General features: G+C 34.9%; 5 protein-coding genes and 1 non-coding gene across 6 annotated transcripts; 4 read left to right on the plus strand and 2 right to left on the minus strand.

Annotated features, from left to right (window-relative positions):
- LOC109124972 (cytochrome P450 71A22-like) lies at positions 57-1,156 on the plus strand. Its single transcript, XM_019246336.1, has 2 exons — positions 57-455; positions 545-1,156. Exons 1-2 carry the CDS (start codon positions 57-59, stop codon positions 1,154-1,156), a joined length of 1,011 nt encoding a protein of 336 aa, XP_019101881.1.
- On the minus strand, positions 1,153-2,547 carry LOC104791048 (protein-L-isoaspartate O-methyltransferase 1). Its single transcript, XM_010516845.2, has 4 exons — positions 2,412-2,547; positions 1,919-2,189; positions 1,661-1,825; positions 1,153-1,585 (listed from the first exon to the last, which is right to left on the minus strand). Exons 1-4 carry the CDS (start codon positions 2,415-2,417, stop codon positions 1,335-1,337), a joined length of 693 nt encoding a protein of 230 aa, XP_010515147.1. The 5' UTR covers positions 2,418-2,547; the 3' UTR covers positions 1,153-1,334.
- On the plus strand, positions 2,794-2,865 carry TRNAT-UGU. Its single transcript has one exon. It is a non-coding gene; the product is annotated as a tRNA-Thr (tRNA).
- LOC104791050 (KDEL-tailed cysteine endopeptidase CEP2) lies at positions 9,686-11,262 on the plus strand. Its single transcript, XM_010516850.1, has 3 exons — positions 9,686-10,194; positions 10,340-10,716; positions 10,862-11,262. The coding sequence occupies exons 1-3, from the start codon at positions 9,753-9,755 to the stop codon at positions 11,123-11,125; spliced, it is 1,083 nt and encodes a 360-aa protein (XP_010515152.1). The 5' UTR covers positions 9,686-9,752; the 3' UTR covers positions 11,126-11,262.
- On the plus strand, positions 12,912-14,457 carry LOC104791051 (KDEL-tailed cysteine endopeptidase CEP3-like). Its single transcript, XM_010516851.1, has 3 exons — positions 12,912-13,350; positions 13,518-13,897; positions 14,057-14,457. Exons 1-3 carry the CDS (start codon positions 12,912-12,914, stop codon positions 14,330-14,332), a joined length of 1,095 nt encoding a protein of 364 aa, XP_010515153.1. The 3' UTR covers positions 14,333-14,457.
- LOC104791052 (BTB/POZ and TAZ domain-containing protein 2) lies at positions 14,551-16,750 on the minus strand. The gene is made up of 5 exons (XM_010516852.2): positions 16,565-16,750; positions 16,331-16,473; positions 15,814-16,117; positions 15,162-15,505; positions 14,551-14,889 (listed from the first exon to the last, which is right to left on the minus strand). The coding sequence occupies exons 1-5, from the start codon at positions 16,706-16,708 to the stop codon at positions 14,706-14,708; spliced, it is 1,119 nt and encodes a 372-aa protein (XP_010515154.1). The 5' UTR covers positions 16,709-16,750; the 3' UTR covers positions 14,551-14,705.

Raw genomic sequence — 19,521 nt, forward strand, 5'->3', positions numbered from 1 at the left:
ACAACAAAATGGTCAGGTCTTTTCGAAACGTGAGACAAGAAGAGATCAGTCTGATGATGGAGAAGATCCATAAATCAAGTTCTTTGAGAATTAACCTAAGCGAGCTATTGGTGAGTTTAACGAATGATGTGATATCTAGAGTTGCTCTGGGACGGAAATACAGCAGTGAAACGGATTCTAAGGAGTTAATGAAAAGGCTCGTGAGGCTACTGGGCGAGTTTAGTGTGGGGACTTATGTACCGTGGCTTGCATGGATTGATTGGATCTCTGGTTTGGATGGACAGCTAAAAAAGACAGGCAATGATCTTGATGAGTTCTTGGAGAGAGTTGTGCAAGATCATGAATATGGCGACCACCGCGCTGGGAATGACTTTGTGGATGTGTTGCTTGCAATTCAGAGAGAGAAGAGCTTCGGGTTTGAAATCAACCGGTTAAGCATAAAGGCTATCATCTTGGTAAAGGGATAAGACGAAATCAAATTCTTATTCATTGATGTTTTAGTTTATATAACCGTAGTTTTTGTTTTTTTTTTTCACTTTTTTAGGATGTTGTTGTGGGTGGTACGGATACATCTTACGCACTTATGGAGTGGGCAATGACAGAGCTTCTTCGTCACCCAGACTGTATGAACAGACTCCAGGAAGAAGTCCGCACGATTTGTAAGGGTAAATCAAGTGTACCAGAAGAAGACATTCAAGACATGAAGTACTTAAAAGCTGTGATCAAAGAGACAATGAGGCTACATCCTCCAATTCCATTGATGTTTCCTCACGAATCAACAGAAGATGTCAGATTAAGAGACTACAGCATACCTGCTGGTACGCAGGTAATGATCAATGTTTGGGCGATCGGGAGAGATGCTGCGTCGTGGGGACCAGATGCAGAGGAGTTTAGACCGGAGAGACATTTAGATTCATCAGTTGATTTCCGGGGTCAGAATTTTGAGCTGATTCCATTTGGAGCAGGGAGAAGGATTTGCCCAGCAATATCATTCGCTGTGGTCTTGATTGAGGTGGTTTTGGCTAACTTAGTGCATCAGTTCGATTGGAGATTACCAGTTGAATATACAGAAGATCAAACCAGTGTCGCTGAATCAACCGGTATGGCGATTCACCGCTTGTTCCCTCTTTACGTCACTGCATCATCTACTACTTGATGGAGAGGCATTATATATTAAATGGTTTATTATGTTTACGTGTAAACAAACAAGTTTACTTATTTGAAAGTCTTACTTCACAAAGAGATCTTTAAGATTCGAGTTCTTGACTAACTACGCTAAGTTCGAAAAGCCGACTGAGCTTACTTGATTCATTCCTCTGTACAACGACCATTCATCAATCTCCTCTCAGCTGGGCTTCACGGCTAGTCAAAGGAACATAACGAACCGAAGTTTCACTCTTGATGCTAACCGAACCATCTGAGTTCTTATCCACCACTTGCAGATCTTGGAATATGTTCCCAACCGGAATCACAAGTCTCCCACCAGGTTTCAACTGATCAATCAACGCCTCTGGGATCTCTGGTGCTGCTGCTCCAACATGAATAGCATCATAAGGAGCAAACTCAGCCCATCCTTGCCTCCCATCTATTATAAACCAGCAACGTTCAAAAAAGAAAACACCAAACAAAATCTCAAAAACATGAATGGAAGGAATTTAACCTCCAACATGAACAGCAAGAGACCCTTCTTTAAGCAATGACGAAGCACCACTCGCTTCAATATTCTTAACAGAAGAAGCCACAAGTTCAGGAACGTGTTCCACACCAATAGCACGACCTTCGGATCCAACCATAACCGCAAAGCAAGCAGTTAAGTACCCAGTCCCTGTCAAAATTAAAATCACATTTCTTATCCATCATCCTCCTCAAAAGCAAAAAAAGACTATATAGACTGAAGTAAACAAAAAAAAAAACAAACCGGAGCCAACATCAAGAACACGCATTCCGGGTTTCAAATGGTTTTCAAGAAGTTGAAGACACATTGCGTGCATATGAGGAGCTGATATAGTCACATTATAACCAATAGACAAGGGACTATCAACATAAGCAGAGGAACGATCTGGCACAAATACACCTCTATCAACAGCTTCCATAGCTTTAGCAACTTCATCTGATGTAACAATACCATGGTTTTGCAGATTCTCAACCATAGCTTTGTTCTTATTGACACTGCTTGGACTCCAAAATTGCTACAACATCATCGATTACAAAAAGAAATTTAAGGCGTATCTAGTAATTGAAACGACCCAATTCAAATGATTCCTTAGTCTCAGTGATCTCAATCGAAACGATAAGAAAAAAAAAAAAAACAAAAATCAAGTGTTGAATCGATTGGGCAATGGAAATCGCAATTACATGTATTGATTCGAATCAAATCGATTATACAGTAGAGAGCAAGAGAGAGAGATTACCTTCATGTTTATGTGAGAGAAAGATTCCGGTGAGAAGAGAGAGTGATAGGTTCAATTCAATCAATGGGAGCAAAGAGAGCGGAGTGAGACGAGAGGAAGTGGTGGCGATTGCGCATAGTAGCGGAAATTGCACGCGAGTTTTAGCCCCTTGTTTGCATCTTTTTCCTATATTTTCTTTCATATTTTAGTAATTACCCCATACGTTTTTTATTTATCAGTTTGGCCCAAATTTTTTGTTACTTTTATGGTTTTTTACAAAATTTCCCACAATTTTCCTCTATATTTTGTCATTCATCTCATATTTGTTGTCTATAAATTTGACCCAAAATGTAAAATTCTTGAACTTGAATTTTTTAAACATGACAATTAAGGAAACAAAGATGCCCTTATAGCTCAGTGGTAGAGCGTCAGTCTTGTAAACTGAAGGTCCACAGTTCGATCCTGCGTGAGGGCACCTTTTTTTATCAATAGTTATGATGAAACTCCAAACGACGTCGTAATAGTTTATAACTTAGAAAACGCAAAACAACGTCGTTTTTGGAGATTCGGGACTTCACAAAAAACCTCAGTGACACTCATGATGACGAGACCGCACGGCAATCGTCGGCTTCGTTTTAGGGTTTTTTGATCTTGAAAATGGCGAATCTTATGCTCAGATTTCTCAGGAACAAGTCATTTTTAAGAACAATCCCGAAGCTCACCACCACTACGTATCCTTTACCTCATCAGAAGCCTTGCATCAGCAACGTCGTCGAGTCTGTTGTATCTGTAGAATTCGATCCTGTTCCACTTACCAATCCGGTGATTAACGTCGCCGGAACTAAAGCTCTCAGGTTTTACCCTAGTTTCCCAATTGGGTACGGGTTTAGCCCGACTTTGGTTAAGGATGACTCGGGTTTAATCAAAACGGTGTCGTTTATGGATACGGTGGTGGAGGAGAAGGAAGAGAAGGACACGGTGATTTTATGCAGATAGTGTGAAGAAGAAGAGGAAGAAGAAGATGAACAAGCACAAGTATAGAAAACTCAGGAAACGTCTTGGACGCAAATCCAAGTAGAGGTTGCTTCATTCGATTTGATTCCCCCTGTTTTGCTAAATATTCCGGTGAGAAAGTTTGAAACTTTTGTCTTCTAAACGTTTGGGATTTATATCAGATCGAACAATGTTACAATTGCAGTGTTAATCATTTGTTTATCTCAATAGTTTCATGAAATTATCTACACCGTTGCAAAGTTTGCTCTGTGTCATAGCTTCAACTGAGTTTGCTTATAAATGGGAATGTTCCAAGTTTGTGTTTTTTTGTTTATTGCATTGTCCTAGCTACTATGGTTTCTTCTTCTTAGCTCACTCAGAAAAGCTGAGATTTTTTTATAGGCTTGAGTTTGTGATGGGTATATTACTATTGACTTTTTACTTTTGATCGACATTTTGTGATGATCTTGATCCTTGAAAATCCACTTAGGATAGTGGAATTTAAAATTAGGTGTGTTAATTGAGATTACTCCTCTGAGCTCTTTTAGGTAGACCTAGAATCACATGGTTCTGAGAATTTGTACGCTATCTAGTCTGATTGTTTTCTTGTTATGCAAGTCTCATTGAACCGATGAGATCCGGGTGGTAACAACCGGTGTGTTATTTTGTTGTTGTTGCAAATACTGTCTTATCAAAAACATGATTATTTTTCTGCTTAGTGTCCTTATCATTTATGAAATTCTTAATGGAGGAAATCACAAACATTGTGGTTACTAAATTAAAAAATAGATTCTCCAATGGGGTTGTGTTGTACTTTTAAGTTAGCATACTTGCTAACAAACAACTCTCCCTTGGAGATGACCTTAGACGGAAAATCTTAGTAGACTTATGTATTTATTTATTTATTTTTATTTATTTTTAGTTTTTATTGTCTGTCTATTTCATAATTCTAACAGTTTCTTCCTTATTCCAAATTTATCATTTGGCCAATGAACTATTTAGGGGATGTTATTAGTTTATGATTTATAGAGTTTTAATAATTTTAAATGTTATGTAGAATTTGTTAAACTCTTTGGTGTTATTAGTTTTGTAATTTCTAAAAGTTCATTTAAAATCTAAATAAATTTGGTGTTATTGGATTTTACAAGATTGTAGAAAAACATTTTTCCATGATTATATAAAACTCTTTAGCAATTCCTCAAAATCTTTCACTTATTCACTTTCTATCATTTTATTGAATTCATCAAAATTTTATATAAGTTAAAATCCAATAACACTCCCTAAGTTTAACTCACTAATTAAGTGTTAGCTTAACTCATTATTTCGTATGCCAAAATAAAATCTATTGATTTAACTTAATAACTCCAGTGAAAAAAACAATGCTTGTAAGACTATGTAATAAAGGTCCTAAGGAAGTTAATTTATAACTACAATACACGTCTACATAAAGGACATCCGCTAGCCAAATAGTAGTTTACTAGAATTAAGACTCGTGCTAGAGCACGGGTTGAAATTTATTTTATTTATATTGTAATTTTTATATATAATGTTATTTATGTGATTATTTTTAAAAGCTTTTTTTGGATAAAACATTATGCAATAAAATCATATGCTAAATATAATGACTTCAAAAAATATACCTATTTTGTAAGCTTTATATTGTTAATTATTCTAGATAAGTATCCGTGCTATAACATTGGTTAAAATTATTTTATACAAAATTTTGAAAATTCTGATTAAGATTTTATTTTTAGTTTCAGAATACGATCTCGGAGATATCGATTAATCTAGTTAAATTAGGAAGATCTTATTCGTTTTTATGATTCACAATATATTGTTATCCCTTGTTAATTATGTGGTCTATCAATAAAATCTGTGAAATATAAATTTGTAATATTGTGTTTAAAGATTTTTGGAAACAACGTGATATAGAACTAAATCTTATGGAAATACAGTTTGGAATTTCTATGATTTTATTTGTTACCATTAATATATCAATTATCAATTTCGAAGATCCCCAATTAAGGTTGTACCCAATATTTAGGTGTCGCCAATTAATATATGGATTTCGAATATCCCCGATTATAATTGCATCCAATATTTCGAGTAACCAATTAATATATGGATTAATTTATAATTTATGTATAACCTATTTGTAACCATTTATTAAAAATATAAAGTCCACCAATTTAAAGTTTGCGTACTTCCGTTTTAATAAAAAGAGGATAAAGAGAGGTACCTACTCATCTCCAGATTCGTCAGAACTCAGAAGGATCATCATCATCTGAAGACTCCTCCTCACTGTCATCTTCGTCATCATCTTCCTGGGCTTTGACATTTTGCATATGGCAATTGAAAATTCACTTCTTTCACACCTGAAGCTGGCTCAGCTGAGACCAAATCAAAGTATAAGAGATTAGTATTCTTAAATTAAAAAAAAAAACTAAAATCAGATAAGTAGACACAATTTGATTTGATGAAACATTGAGATGAGAGATTGCACCAAAAGGATCAAACTTGTAATTTGTCAATTAGCATCAGTTTGGTTTTTACAATAATATTAGGACTTCTAAGGCGAAAAAAAAATGGTGATAGCTACGAGATCAATACATTGATCTTAGAGACACAAATTTCAATAGCACTAAACACAACTCGTCAAATACAGATTCATTCAAGCATATATAAAAGAGAGTATAATTAAGTATCGTTGAGGGGGAACACCAAATTTGTCTAGAGTTGGCGTCTACACAAGGGACATTCGCTAGCCAAATCGCAGTTGCTCAGACACATGAGGTGAAACACATGCTGGCAAGCGATGTTGGCTAGAGGATCACCGTCGGGGACAAATTCCCCAAAATAAATCCCACATTCCCTATTGTATGGGAATGGGAAGTCTTGGAGAATGATTGGAACAAGAGGAAGTGGGATAGTAAGAACTTGGAGTTCTTCGTCTCCGTCGTCTTCAGAAGCAAAGTCAGAATCGTCTTCGCCAGCAGAAGCCCCACCAGCTTCAATATCTACATCCAGAGACAATCTTCTGACTGTCCAAAGAAAGAGACAGAAGAAGAGGACTGAACTCACACCGATCGCAATTCCAATCGATGTGCATCTCGATTAAGGACTGCTAGAGGAGATCGATGAGCTGCTAGAGTACACTCACAAACCCGAGTTGCTAGAGGAGATCGAAAGGGCATTTGTGCATCTCGATACTTCTACCTCGTGGATCATATCGGTGTTGAATTGAGCAAGAAGAAAAGGAAGAAAAGGAAGAAATTGAGGATTTTGGGCAAGAAAAGGAGAATCGACAAAGAAAAGAACACTTGGAGGAAGAAGAATTCGAATTGATCAAGAAATTTCAAAGTATTTTACGTATGTTTTGCTTATATTTTACATATGTTTTCCTTATTTTTTTTGTTAATATTTAATCAACATTTCAAAAAAAACTAAAAATGGCTAATTTGCTTCCATATATAAACAATCACACCTACAATTTATATATATATATATATATATTTTAACCTACAATACACCTCGTGTATATAATTTTTATTATTATTTATATTTTATGTTGTATTTGTTTGTTAAATATTGGATGTTTTGTAAATAGAGGAATAACTAAATTTCTGGCTATTTGTACAGCTAAATGTTTGTATTAAATTTTTAAACCGCAAAATATTTCATGACCATTTGTTTGTTATATTTAGTTTGTTTTGTTTAGTGTTTGAGATTCTATTTTTATTTTTAATTATTATAACAAAAACAATAGATTTAAATACATAATAAGTCATTTATATATGATTAAATCACATTGTTCCTAATGATTTAATTATTTTACATAATCTTAGTTAAATCAACTTGATTTTCTATGCCAAATGATCTAATATTAATAGTGTTGAAAATAATAAAATGAAATTTAACCCTTAGCATAAATTTAATGGTATTTTATTAATTCCAACATGTACTCTTTGTAACTCATCTAACCATATTATATAGTATTTTAAACTTTTTAAATTTTACATATTGGTAATTAATTTTCATATACAGTGGGAGAAAGAGATGGGAAGAAGAAAAAACGATTTGGGCACAGAGGTCCAGTTTGGTTGGTTATTTTCCCGGTTTAATTGTACCCAATGGCTTTGGTTAAGTTGGATTAAGAACTACCGATTACTACTAATAAAAGGGATAATTTGAGCATTTTGTGTCCACCTCAGCAAAATAAAACTCATCTAAACACATGCCACATTAGTAAGCTCAAAGAAACAACAGTTGTAGGCATTTGCTGTATAGGTTTAAACTGGCATCTAGAGTTGTTTGCTTCTACTATTGAGTGGATTACTAATCTGAGGGTTTGGTTGACCTAATTTCCAACAATCATCACCATGTTTCTTTTTTGGATTCCTCTTCAATCATGTAAATTTTTAAATCATTCAAAAGATTTAGGAATCTTAATGTTTTGGATATTAAATTGGATAAGGTTTTAAGGACATTTAAGGCACGCTAGCTGTGTGGATCGGTCCACGATCCCTATACAAAGACCACGTTATTGTAAATTTATATTATTGGGTTTCAAACGTATAATACACACAACCAAATAAAAATAATAAGAATCACTTGACAAGAAACTAGGAAACATCTATCCACGTCGTTGCATTTTTGGGGATCTAATTATTATGTATACAACACACAAACTTAAACAAAAAGATAGATAGCTATAGTATGTTATTTACATATAGGCGCAAAACCAAGATAAACATCGGTACATGTTGCAAGTAATTAAAAATCATTCAACCTCCTTAACTATAGAGGTGAGAAAATTATCAAGTAATATCATTATTCATTACTATTTCATAATTAAAAGCTATAATATATTCTTAACTTCATTCATCCATGGGAGTTAGTCAAACAAAAAAAAGTATACTACTATATGTTTTTGAGAAAAGTGGAATCTCTTTCGTACATATGAATATTGGCGAAGGATTACGATATCAAAACAAATTATTTAATTACAAAGAATGAATTAAATAAAGGTTTCCTCACATTAAGAAGCATCTACGATCCAACCACGATGCGGGTACTAAGCCAAGATCCATTCCAATTATTCATTCATATCCACTACACATTAAGATCTTTTTTTTTTTTGTTCACAAGTGTTCGCTCATCTTGCCTTCTTCAGAATTCAGAATAACAAATAACTAGAGATTAAGATGTGGAAATGTAAATAAATCGTTACGAGCGAGATCCTCTCTCGTAGAACACATGCTATTACCTGGATCGATGGAGAAAAAAATGTTTTCTATATGACTAGTACATAGTCATTAAATGGTCGATATTAATCAATTATTTTGGTACGTAAGTGCTCGGTGCAGGTTTAAGACGTGTGTTTTAAAAAGCTAATTATGTTGCTTTCATTTGGTGGAATATAAAAGGTTTTTTTAATGCTTCAAAAAGTGTTAGTTTAGCCATTAGAAAATGCAATTGGTTATCTATAGTTTGGGGATTCAAGTTTTTTCCAATAATCTTAGAAATTATCAGACTCTTGCATCATAATCACGTGTGATGCAAATTATAAATGTACTTATGAAAACTTCCCTGTAATTTTCATGTATTATACGCATCACCTATTCAGCTAACACATAACCAAAATCTTTCTAAACATATTAAAGATACGATAATCATATAATCAAACAGTTTTCTTCTCAATTAAAAACGATCGAAATATTTATTTTCCCGTTTTAAAAACTTGACGAGCGAAGATTTTTATTGTACAAGGGGCATTAGGTCAACAATGCCATGGTGTGAACAGCTTTTGTCACCACAGTTTTGGGGACATATCTTAATCTTAATTATTGCTTTCATTATTCTCTTAAGCAACTTGTTTCTTCATCTAAATTTTTCCCGTTATTGTATAAAACGATCCATCAACCATGACAAATTATTCCTTCTTTAAGTATTCATTTAGTTTTCTTTCACTGTCATCTAAATTAATCAAATCGAACATTCATATCATATGTATACACAACACACACATATATAGTTATATAAGCATGAAAATTTTATAAAATCAGAAATAGTAAATATTATGATAGTATTGTACACTATTTTTTTAAAATTACACTAATGATGATGGATTTCTTAATCGGTTAATCCTATCAGAAGCGTGTCCTAAAAGCGTTCCATAAGTCTAACCAAGACGTATACACAATAATGATTCACTTTAAAAAAACCTTGATGGTACTTGAGTCATTTCAAGTCTCAAAAGAAAAATATCTCTCTGTGCCTATATATTTCCGACACCATTACATGAAACTTCCAACCTGAAATCAAACAACAACAACAACAACAACAACAAAAACAAAACAAAAAAACACAATGAAGAAACTTCTTCTGATATTTCTCTTTTCTCTTGTCATTCTCCAAACTGCTTGTGGATTCGATTACGAGGACAAGGAAGTAGAGAGCGAAGAGGGCTTATCAAATATGTATGACAGATGGAGGAGCCACCATTCTGTTCCTAGGAGTCTCCACGAAAGGGAGAAGAGATTCAACGTCTTCAGACACAACGTGATGCATGTTCACAACACCAACAAGAAGAACAAATCCTACAAACTTAAGCTCAACAAGTTTGCAGATTTAACCATAAATGAGTTCAAGAATGCCTACACCGGTTCTAACATCAAACATCACCGGATGTTGCAAGGACTGAAACGCGGCTCCAAACAGTTCATGTATGAGAATGCATCCAAATTACCGTCCTCAGTTGACTGGAGAAAGAAAGGTGCTGTCACTGAAATCAAGAATCAAGGAAGGTGTGGTAAGTATCAATCAATTTATATTAGTCAAAAAATGCTATATATAGGTGATGTTATCAAGAATCTAATTTTTCTTAAGTAGAAATGATTAATGTAATATCTTTGTTGGTCTAATGATTTAAATTTGCTGAATATATAAACTACCAGGAAGTTGTTGGGCATTCTCTACCGTAGCAGCTGTTGAGGGAATCAACCAGATCAAGACGAACAAGCTGGTCTCACTATCAGAACAAGAACTAGTAGATTGTGATACTAACCAGAATGAAGGTTGTAACGGAGGTCTTATGGAGATAGCATTTGAATTCATCAAGAAGAACGGGGGAATCACCACCGAAGATAGCTATCCCTACGAAGGTATTGATGGTAAATGTGACGCTTCAAAAGATAATGGCGTGCTTGTGACGATAGACGGGCATGAAAATGTACCCGAAAACGACGAAAATGCTCTTCTTAAGGCTGTTGCAAATCAACCTGTATCTGTTGCAATTGATGCTGGAAGTTCAGATTTCCAGTTTTATTCCGAGGTAAAATATATAACATTAATAAAGTTTCGTATCTTGAACATATTATAGCTACTAAGTTTTTAGAATTGAACCGAAAGAATAAAACGATTAAGTCCAAGCCATATGTCATGTTGTATTGTATATAACATTTGGTAACGTGCTGTAGGGAGTGTTTACGGGATATTGTGGAACAGAGTTGAACCACGGTGTGGCAGCGGTCGGGTACGGATCTAACTCGAATGGGGAAAAATATTGGATAGTGAGAAACTCATGGGGAGCTGAATGGGGAGAGGGAGGATATATAAAGCTTGAGAGAGGGATTGATGAACCGGAAGGGCGTTGCGGTATTGCGATGGAAGCATCTTATCCGATCAAGCTATCGTCTTCTAATCCTTCCCCGAAAGACGATGATGTCAAAGATGAGCTCTAAATTTGTGGACACATTGAGTAAAACCATCTTAATGGTGATCCCATTTTCTTGTTGATTCATGTTGTTAATTTCTTCTTCATGATTTGATATTGATGTTGGTTTTTGATTTGAATAAAGTTGTCTCGTTTTTCTTTTTATCTTTCTCTATTAATTAAGTCAAAAGGAGTCAATACATTATAGCGAATAGGTTTTCCTAATATACTAGCAAAAGAATGCAAATATTGCCACCAAAAGAATGTAAATATTTGAGATAGATAGAAGACGTATTTATTGTTGTAATTACGACACAACCTGATGGGATGTAACTCAAAACATTTCCTGAAGAGCTGTTAAAGTCTAGCTCTAGATAGGCAAAAGATACAACTCGATTACGTTACGTAAGGTGGTTTCCTTGTTTAATTTTGAACTCGATTAAATACAGCATTAATTGTTCACATATATACGACGTAGTTCTAAGTTCTAACATAAACTAAGGAACGTGCAGTCAAGCCAACTCAAGCTTATTTGCTTTTGCATTGTAAAACTCTCCATTGAAATCCATATCTATAATTTAATGACAAGGACCGACCAATCCTATCTTTACGACTTTACCATTTAAATAATCTTACGGGAAATGGGAATGGACGTGCCTATTGTATTTCTAAAATACTTTTCAACTGTTTCTACCAAATATAAATTCTCATATCAGTTAAAATTTATAATACATCATAAAGTTCCTTGCGTTTCACGTGTTTGTTTATATAAAATGTATCCGTTCTTGCTTTTGTCCCACGCACGATTTTTTAACCCTACTTTGTACTTTCTCATTTAGTCGATCGCACATACATATCGCATACACATGTTTTAATAATTTAATATACATTGAGAATAAGCTTTACTAGTTCTCGTGGTGAGGACTAGAACACAACGCAAGAGTAAGTCACTGATGATTATTTTTGGTTCGAAGAAACTAAATATGTGTCGTAACATAAATAAGCAGCTGACTCAATTCTCAAAACCATACTGAACTAGTTATATATATCGATAAATTGAATGTTATAACATTGTTATTATTCAATAAATGACTATTCAATAACATTGTTATAACATTCAATTTATCGATATAACTAGTTCAGTATGGTGAATAGTTAACAATGTTATAAATTGACTGAACAATGCTATAAAATCAATCATGCAACGGTTATGTTGCACCGCATCACAAGACCAGACCATAAATTGGTGAATAGTGAATTTGATAGGGAAAAAAAATACACTGACTGAACAATTTGTAACTGAACAATTTATAACATATATTGTTCACTTTTCGTCACAAGACCAGACCATAAATTGGTGAATAGTGAATTTGATAGGGAAAAAAATACAGGTTTAGGTTCTATATAGACTACATAAAATCAATCATGCAACGGTTATGTTGTACCGCATCAAACTCAAACATGCCAATTCTTGTGCGGTTAACTGACAGCCCGGTGGTGAGCCACATGATTGGATCGGACTGTGTCTAAACCAGACCGGAACATTTCTGGTCATAACTCATTCTAATTAACTAATTAAGGATTGGCCTTAGAAAAAATAAATGTTATATTTACCATGCTAATAATTACATTACATGTATGTAACCCTTTATCAAAAATAACAATAATTTTTTTGGTAAAAATCAAAAATAACAATAATAAGAATAATAATTGCATGTATGTTTAAATTAAAATATAGTGCAATCAGCTCTAATCATTTCATATAATCATATAAAAACAGAACCCAAAAAAGACAACAAGAAGAAACTAAAGAAATGAAACTTTTCTATATTGTTCTCTCTTTTCTCTTCCTCCTCCAAGCATCTCAAGGATTTGATTTCCACGAAAAAGAGTTAGATACCGAAGAGAGCGTATGGAAGCTCTACGAGAGGTGGAGAGGCCACCACTCTGTATCCAGAGCCTCCCATGAGGCACTCAAGCGGTTCAACGTTTTTAGACACAATGTGCTTCATGTCCACAGGACGAGCAAGAAGAACAAGCCTTACAAACTAAAGATCAATCGATTTGCCGACATAACTCACCACGAGTTTAGAAACTCATACGATGGCTCTAACGTTAAGCATCACAGGATGCTCCGTGGTCCTAAGCGCGGATCTGGTAGGTTCATGTATGAAAATGTGACCATAGTTCCTAGTTCTGTTGATTGGAGAGAGAAAGGAGCTGTCACTAAAGTCAAGAATCAACAAGATTGTGGTAATTAAGAGATTCTTATGAGCTCAAATGATTATTGTATTCTTTTCGAATCAAGAAATATTTATAATTGACTCTTTTCTTGTTTAATTTGTGAACTGAATTAAACATTTGCTCTGTTTTTTTGCTCTGTTTATTGAATCACTAATATAGAAACTAAACTTTTTCAGGAAGTTGTTGGGCGTTTTCGACCGCAGCTGCAGTAGAAGGGATAAACAAGATCAGAACAAACAAACTAGTTTCATTGTCGGAACAAGAGCTCGTTGATTGTGACACTGAAGAGAATCAAGGTTGTGCAGGAGGTCTCATGGAACCTGCGTTTGAATTCATCAAGAACAATGGTGGCATCAAAACCGAAGAGACTTATCCTTACGATTCCAATGACGTTGAGCTCTGTAGAGCTAAGTATGTTGATGGAGAAACTGTAACGATCGATGGACATGAACACGTCCCTGATAATGATGGGGAAGCACTTCTCAAAGCTGTTGCTCACCAACCTGTCTCTGTAGCCATTGATGCTGGGAGCTCAGATTTCCAGCTTTACCCTGAGGTATATCTTTTAAATTAACTAGAAATACCTTTGTTAATATAACTAATCACATCATTAAGATTAACTTCCGTATGTAACAATCTTAATGCAACACAATACCAAATTGTATGCCAATGAACATTATTTCACTAGAGAAAATGTGCATGCATTGTATTGTAGGGTGTGTTTACCGGAGAATGGGGGACTCAGTTGAACCATGGGGTGACGATTGTCGGGTATGGAGAGACCAAAAATGGAACAAAATATTGGATAGTGCGGAACTCATGGGGACCTGAATGGGGAGAAGAAGGTTATGTTCGGATAGAAAGAGGAATATCTGAGAATGAAGGACGTTGTGGTATAGCCATGGAGGCTTCTTATCCCACCAAGCTCTCCTCGACTGATCCCTCTACTCATGAGTCAGTAGCTCGTGATGATGTTAAAGACGAACTTTAGATACTCTTGAGTCGTTGAAGACTAAATTTCAACGATTCTTATGGTGATCTGACACTAAGTGTATTATTTTATGGGTTGCGATCATATCTTATGGGGTTTTACTTAAGTGTATTCATCTCTTCAAACTCTCATAAACACTATTTAATCATTGAATTCGAGAACATTGATTGATATTACATGCTAACATTATGAGATTAAGTGAGCAAACAAATGTAACCAATTTAAAAGGGTTTACTCACATTAAAACTAAACCCTCTAAACTGTTCAAAGGGTAAATGGATATATGATCATAGACCTCTTGATAGTTCCCCTAACCAATACTACAAAAAGAATCCAACTAACAAATACGTTATAAGAAAATTAATCTTCATTGTTATCTACAAACGTCCAAAAGCTCCTTTGTTTTGATTAATTTTTCTGCTTCCTCTTCAGATTTGTTCTTCTTTGACTGACATAACGAAGACATAGCTTTTGCAGTTACAACCCTTGTCACCAAAAGCTTCCACTTGGTGTCTTCACCCATCTTCTTGTCTTGTTCTCCCCTTTTCTTAAATTGCCTGCTCCCAAAAAAAAAAGAGTTGAAATATGACAAATGAGATTCGCAGCTTTTGAAAACTTGCAGCCGTCGGATTACGACCCATTGCAACTTTTTTAAAAGGTGGGTGATCACAAAACTGTCAACATAAAACAAAATTTTTTTTTTAATAACAACAAAAACGTTGGTTTTAATAACTCAAAGCTAATTGATATATAACGAGTGGATTAGTCCGTATCATTTAAATATGGAAATCCTAATAGAAAATTATAAAGAAAATGTTTGGGGGCATACCTGCAAAGAGGGACGCGACAAGATTCAGGTTGATCACAAACAGAAGAATGGAGTCTAAAGAGTTGAAGCATCCGCTTGCAACGAAGACAACCTTTGTCGTTACTCCTCTTCTTGCATACAGCAAAGTGACGTATCAAAAGCTGGAGACCATAGCACGTGGAGAACGCCTTACAAGGCTTCAACTTCTCCGCAATCATCGTTGACTTGTTGTTGTTGTCTACTACGTTAGATGGACCGACCAACGTACAACCTTGCTTGCATATGTGCTCTATGCACTCCATTGCCTCGCTTAGTTGCATGTATAGATCCTGTTCCTTCCTGTTTCGTCGTCTTCTTTTCTTCCTCTGCATTAAATTATCATCCAACACACACACCATCAGAATATGACCAAATGTTTTTAGGGTTAATTAGGTTTATAAACCAAATTTAATCAAACATGAGTTAATTAATCATGTAAACTTATTGCAACAATACCAAACTAAATAACCAGATTTTTTTTTTTAGCTAACACCAAACCAAATATAAACCAAGTTCAACCAAAAAAATTGCGTTTCTGATTTTGTATGATATTATAGAAACCAAACCGAATACTAAAACCAAACTTTAGACGTCCCTTTTTGGTAATAAGGAAAACAGAGGTTTTGTTTTTTACCGATTCGGCGTCATCGATGAACTGGAGAATGTCGAGCTCGAGGGAAGGATCATGTTCTTGAAGAAACTTCCATCCTTCGGTCACCTCAACGGTCTTAAACTGTGAATGGATCAGACGCATAGATCGAAGGCAAACATCGGGTGCGTCGCATAGCCGAGCCAGCTGGAGAACGTCGACTACGTTCTCCGCTGTTAACCGCTGAACGATGCCTTTTGAGCAACGTTGCTTCAGCTGCGTGACCATGTAGACATGAGACAACGCTAACAGATGGATCCCATATCTTTCCATCTCATCCTCGGTCAAACTAAAGAAACAAACAGAAAGGCAAAAGGGTATTTTAGTCCTTTTCTGACAGCTATTAATTACGTAATTAGCCGTTGATTATTTCAAATCCGTGTGTAAACGCTTAAACGTTCACATTATGCTACGTTTTCTTCACTTAATCTAAAATTGATCTAAAACCATCGGTTTGAATTTCCTACATTTGAAAATTTCAAGAAGAAGAAACCAAACCAACCTAGAAGAGTAGAGGAATTTGATAAACACCGAAACGGCGCCGCATGGAACGCCAAGAATCTTAATGACTCTTTTAGATCCACAGCCTCTGTAACGTCGCACCGGTTTCTTGATGATGTTCATTAGTACCGGTGAAGCCAAAGCCTGCATTATCCACAAAAATTTCAGATAAACCAAACCAAACCAAACCGGAAAAAATTAAACCGTAAACCTTATAAAAAAGATAATAACTTACCATAACGCCGGAGTGTGCCGGAATCCGACGGTTACCGGAAGTAACGATCTCAACGTCTGACGTCGTCGTGGTTAGATTATGTGAAATTTTATCGTCGTCTTGTTTTGTGGCGGATACGGACATGGCGACAAGAACAGCTTCCATTGAGAGAGAGAGATGTGTGTGGGTTTGAATAAGGCTTTTGGAACATTTCTGGTTTATATATATAGACGACGCTGGCGAGATGGGTCGCACTGTAACCTTTTTGATTGCTTACGTGGCCTTTTGGCAAATTATCTAATTTTTATTTCTTTCTTTCTCAGGTGTCGCGTCTCTCTCTATTCTTATATATCTCGCTCACACGTTCCTGATGTGTTTCCTTTTTAATTCTTTTTTTGGTATTATAATGTGATGGAAATAGAATTTTTGGATAAAAGAGATGAAGCTGGATCACTTGTACCATTATTTTTATAACGAAAGAGAAGAATTCGTATACAAATTTTATTTTCCATGTATCAAAAACGAACTAAGAAAAATCATATTCGAACGAAACTTCCTACTGTGTAATATTTTACTAGCGACATGTATCTGAAATTTTAAGTGGTTGGAGTTTTGGTAAACTCTTCTTAGTTAGTGTTATTTTGGTCCGTGTGGAGATATGAATTATTGGGATAAAGTTATTGCAACTATGAACTCTAAGTCTAAGACAATGAAATATACTGATAAGAGGATAAGAGGTTCAACTTGTTCCATAATTTCATGATAATGTACCACGAGCAGAAAACTCGCCTTTTGTTTCTAGCCTATCTAGCTAGCATCTATGGTCAAACGACGCACAAATTTTTTGTTTATACTTTCAACTTAGTACAACGTTTCAATTTTCTAATCAAAAAATTACTTGAGACTTAATTATAAAGGTAAGAGCGAAACCACAATCAATATTTTTTCCATTGCAATGCGTGTTGCGTGGTACATTTTTATTATTTAAATATGATTGAGGAGAAAAGAAAAGAGAACCAAATTGGTGTTCACCCTTGAAGGTACACAACTACACACTACACACAATATATATAAATTAAAAATACAAATGCATTTGTTTTTCTCAACGTATATTGAACAGAGAGCGAGTCTAGATCTTAGTACATTGACACAATAACCTTCGAAAAGAATCCAATAAACTAAGATTCTCACCATTGAAGCTTTAACCTATAATATTTACAAGTTACAACAACCACACACACACACAAAAAAAGGCATCTACCAGAGCGTAAACTGAAGTACAGAACTTAGCTAAAGAATGCCTCAAACGCTTTCTAATAGTCGCGCATTTCCCACTAACAAGCTCAAGTACGTACGCATTTCTATAAGCTTATATTTGTTTTAAACATTTTAGTATCACCGACTTGGTGTAACATAAGAATCTAACATAGATAATGTTCTATTTGATTTGTGTATTGAGTCGGATCAAGGCACCACTGCCCGTATTGTAAAATGCCAACATTATGAATATAAAATGAAAAACACATTAGTATAATTACGTTCCTGAAAAGGTGACTATTATAAGGTTGCTTTTGTTTTTGATCCCACAAAACAATATGACCTTTTGTTCCATGTAGGCAGATTTATGTTTTCTTATATGTACCCTATGTGGAAAGTGAAATAACCGGGACCAAAATTTGGCGTTGTCGTCAAAGGGATCTGTTTATTAAAATCTAGAAAAGCCGGTTATTGCAACAAACCGACCTTTGGCTCTTCCCAAAAGCCACCTTCCTCATCCCTCGTGGCATTTTGTTCTCATCTAATCTTATAAGCCCTCTTGTCTCACCACTTGTGATCCTCTTGTTTATCCACATTAATGTGTGACACAATTTGTGTCAACGAATTTGTGTTCGATTAAAATATTTGCCATATGATAGATGAAAAAAACGATTTCTGAATTAAACGATCTTATCCCTTTCGGCTATATTTCTAAATCTTAGTAATAGCTTTCAACTCCTATTGTCTTATTGAATATTTTGTTACTTGCTTAGATATTTTATCTTTTATAGTCACATTATGGTGTTTTTCAAAAAGTATTTGATAGCATTTCTCAATCAATCTATCCATCTAAGTAAGACTATTAACTACTTAAATAACAGTGTTTAATTTGATGTTGGTAGAGTAACCTACCTATTAATTTGTTCTTCAAAGAAAATAAACTCATATGCAATTAACGTTATGGACCCAACGTTTTTATAAGGAACCACAAAATGGTTAAACAAACAATTAATTTTTTTTGGCGACAAATACAATCATGAATTTAAGAATTATAAAAGTACAAGGATTGTTACGTTGGAATTGGGGAGTAAAAGTTACCGCATACATGCTGATGCATGTTTTATAAATTAGGCTTTTGTGCAATGATTATCTTCAGGAGGTGGTCACCGGTGGTGTAGATTGTACTCACGGAGCATTAGATCTGATCCACTTGAATTATGCCACGTGAAAACTTATCATTTGACCTGTCATGTTTGGTTGTGTTTGTTAACTAAAGTTTTCCACACCGAAATAGTGGTCGGTCCGTCCCAAATATAAAGTAATAGAATCAAAGTTCTCACACATCGTTGGTAAGAAAATAAATCAAAGTCGTTGGTGGGAGATGTGTATTTCCCATGTTATTGGAAAATTGGTTGATTACTTTATCTAAAAGCCAACTTCATTATACTAATCAATGACAGACAAAAAAAAAATCGATGATAATCCTGTCCGCATGATATGTAGCGGACCAAAAAGTCTCCTTTAGATTTCACTCGTCCAAACTTGAGAAAGATCAATGAATATAATAAAACTTGAATTTGAGCGCAGGATGACACATCAGTATTTTGGTGAATTATAGAGTCAGACACATCAATTTCTTTTCCTTCCAATTAAAATATTTTATTAATATACTTCATCCTATATTTTTAACACATCAGCTTTTCTAATTAAAACAAAAACCA

Source organism: Camelina sativa, chromosome 6 (assembly GCF_000633955.1).
Source record: "Camelina sativa cultivar DH55 chromosome 6, Cs, whole genome shotgun sequence".
Classification (NCBI taxonomy): domain Eukaryota; kingdom Viridiplantae; phylum Streptophyta; class Magnoliopsida; order Brassicales; family Brassicaceae; genus Camelina; species Camelina sativa.

Coding starts and splice junctions, on each gene's coding strand:
- LOC104791051 (XM_010516851.1), top strand. CDS start 12,912: ATGAAACTTTTCTATATTGTTCTCTCTTTTCTCTTCCTCCTCCAAGCA. Junction 13,351..13,517: donor CAAGAATCAACAAGATTGTG/GTAATTAAGAGA, acceptor AAACTTTTTCAG/GAAGTTGTTGGGCGTTTTCG. Junction 13,898..14,056: donor ATTTCCAGCTTTACCCTGAG/GTATATCTTTTA, acceptor ATTGTATTGTAG/GGTGTGTTTACCGGAGAATG.
- LOC109124972 (XM_019246336.1), top strand. CDS start 57: ATGGAGAAGATCCATAAATCAAGTTCTTTGAGAATTAACCTAAGCGAG. Junction 456..544: donor GCATAAAGGCTATCATCTTG/GTAAAGGGATAA, acceptor TCACTTTTTTAG/GATGTTGTTGTGGGTGGTAC.
- LOC104791050 (XM_010516850.1), top strand. CDS start 9,753: ATGAAGAAACTTCTTCTGATATTTCTCTTTTCTCTTGTCATTCTCCAA. Junction 10,195..10,339: donor CAAGAATCAAGGAAGGTGTG/GTAAGTATCAAT, acceptor ATAAACTACCAG/GAAGTTGTTGGGCATTCTCT. Junction 10,717..10,861: donor ATTTCCAGTTTTATTCCGAG/GTAAAATATATA, acceptor AACGTGCTGTAG/GGAGTGTTTACGGGATATTG.
- LOC104791048 (XM_010516845.2), bottom strand. Junction 1,826..1,918: donor TGTTCTTGATGTTGGCTCCG/GTTTGTTTTTTT, acceptor TAATTTTGACAG/GGACTGGGTACTTAACTGCT. Junction 1,586..1,660: donor TCTTGCTGTTCATGTTGGAG/GTTAAATTCCTT, acceptor GGTTTATAATAG/ATGGGAGGCAAGGATGGGCT.
- LOC104791052 (XM_010516852.2), bottom strand. CDS start 16,708: ATGGAAGCTGTTCTTGTCGCCATGTCCGTATCCGCCACAAAACAAGAC. Junction 16,118..16,330: donor AAATTCCTCTACTCTTCTAG/GTTGGTTTGGTT, acceptor TTGTTTCTTTAG/TTTGACCGAGGATGAGATGG. Junction 14,890..15,161: donor TGTCGCGTCCCTCTTTGCAG/GTATGCCCCCAA, acceptor TTTTGGGAGCAG/GCAATTTAAGAAAAGGGGAG.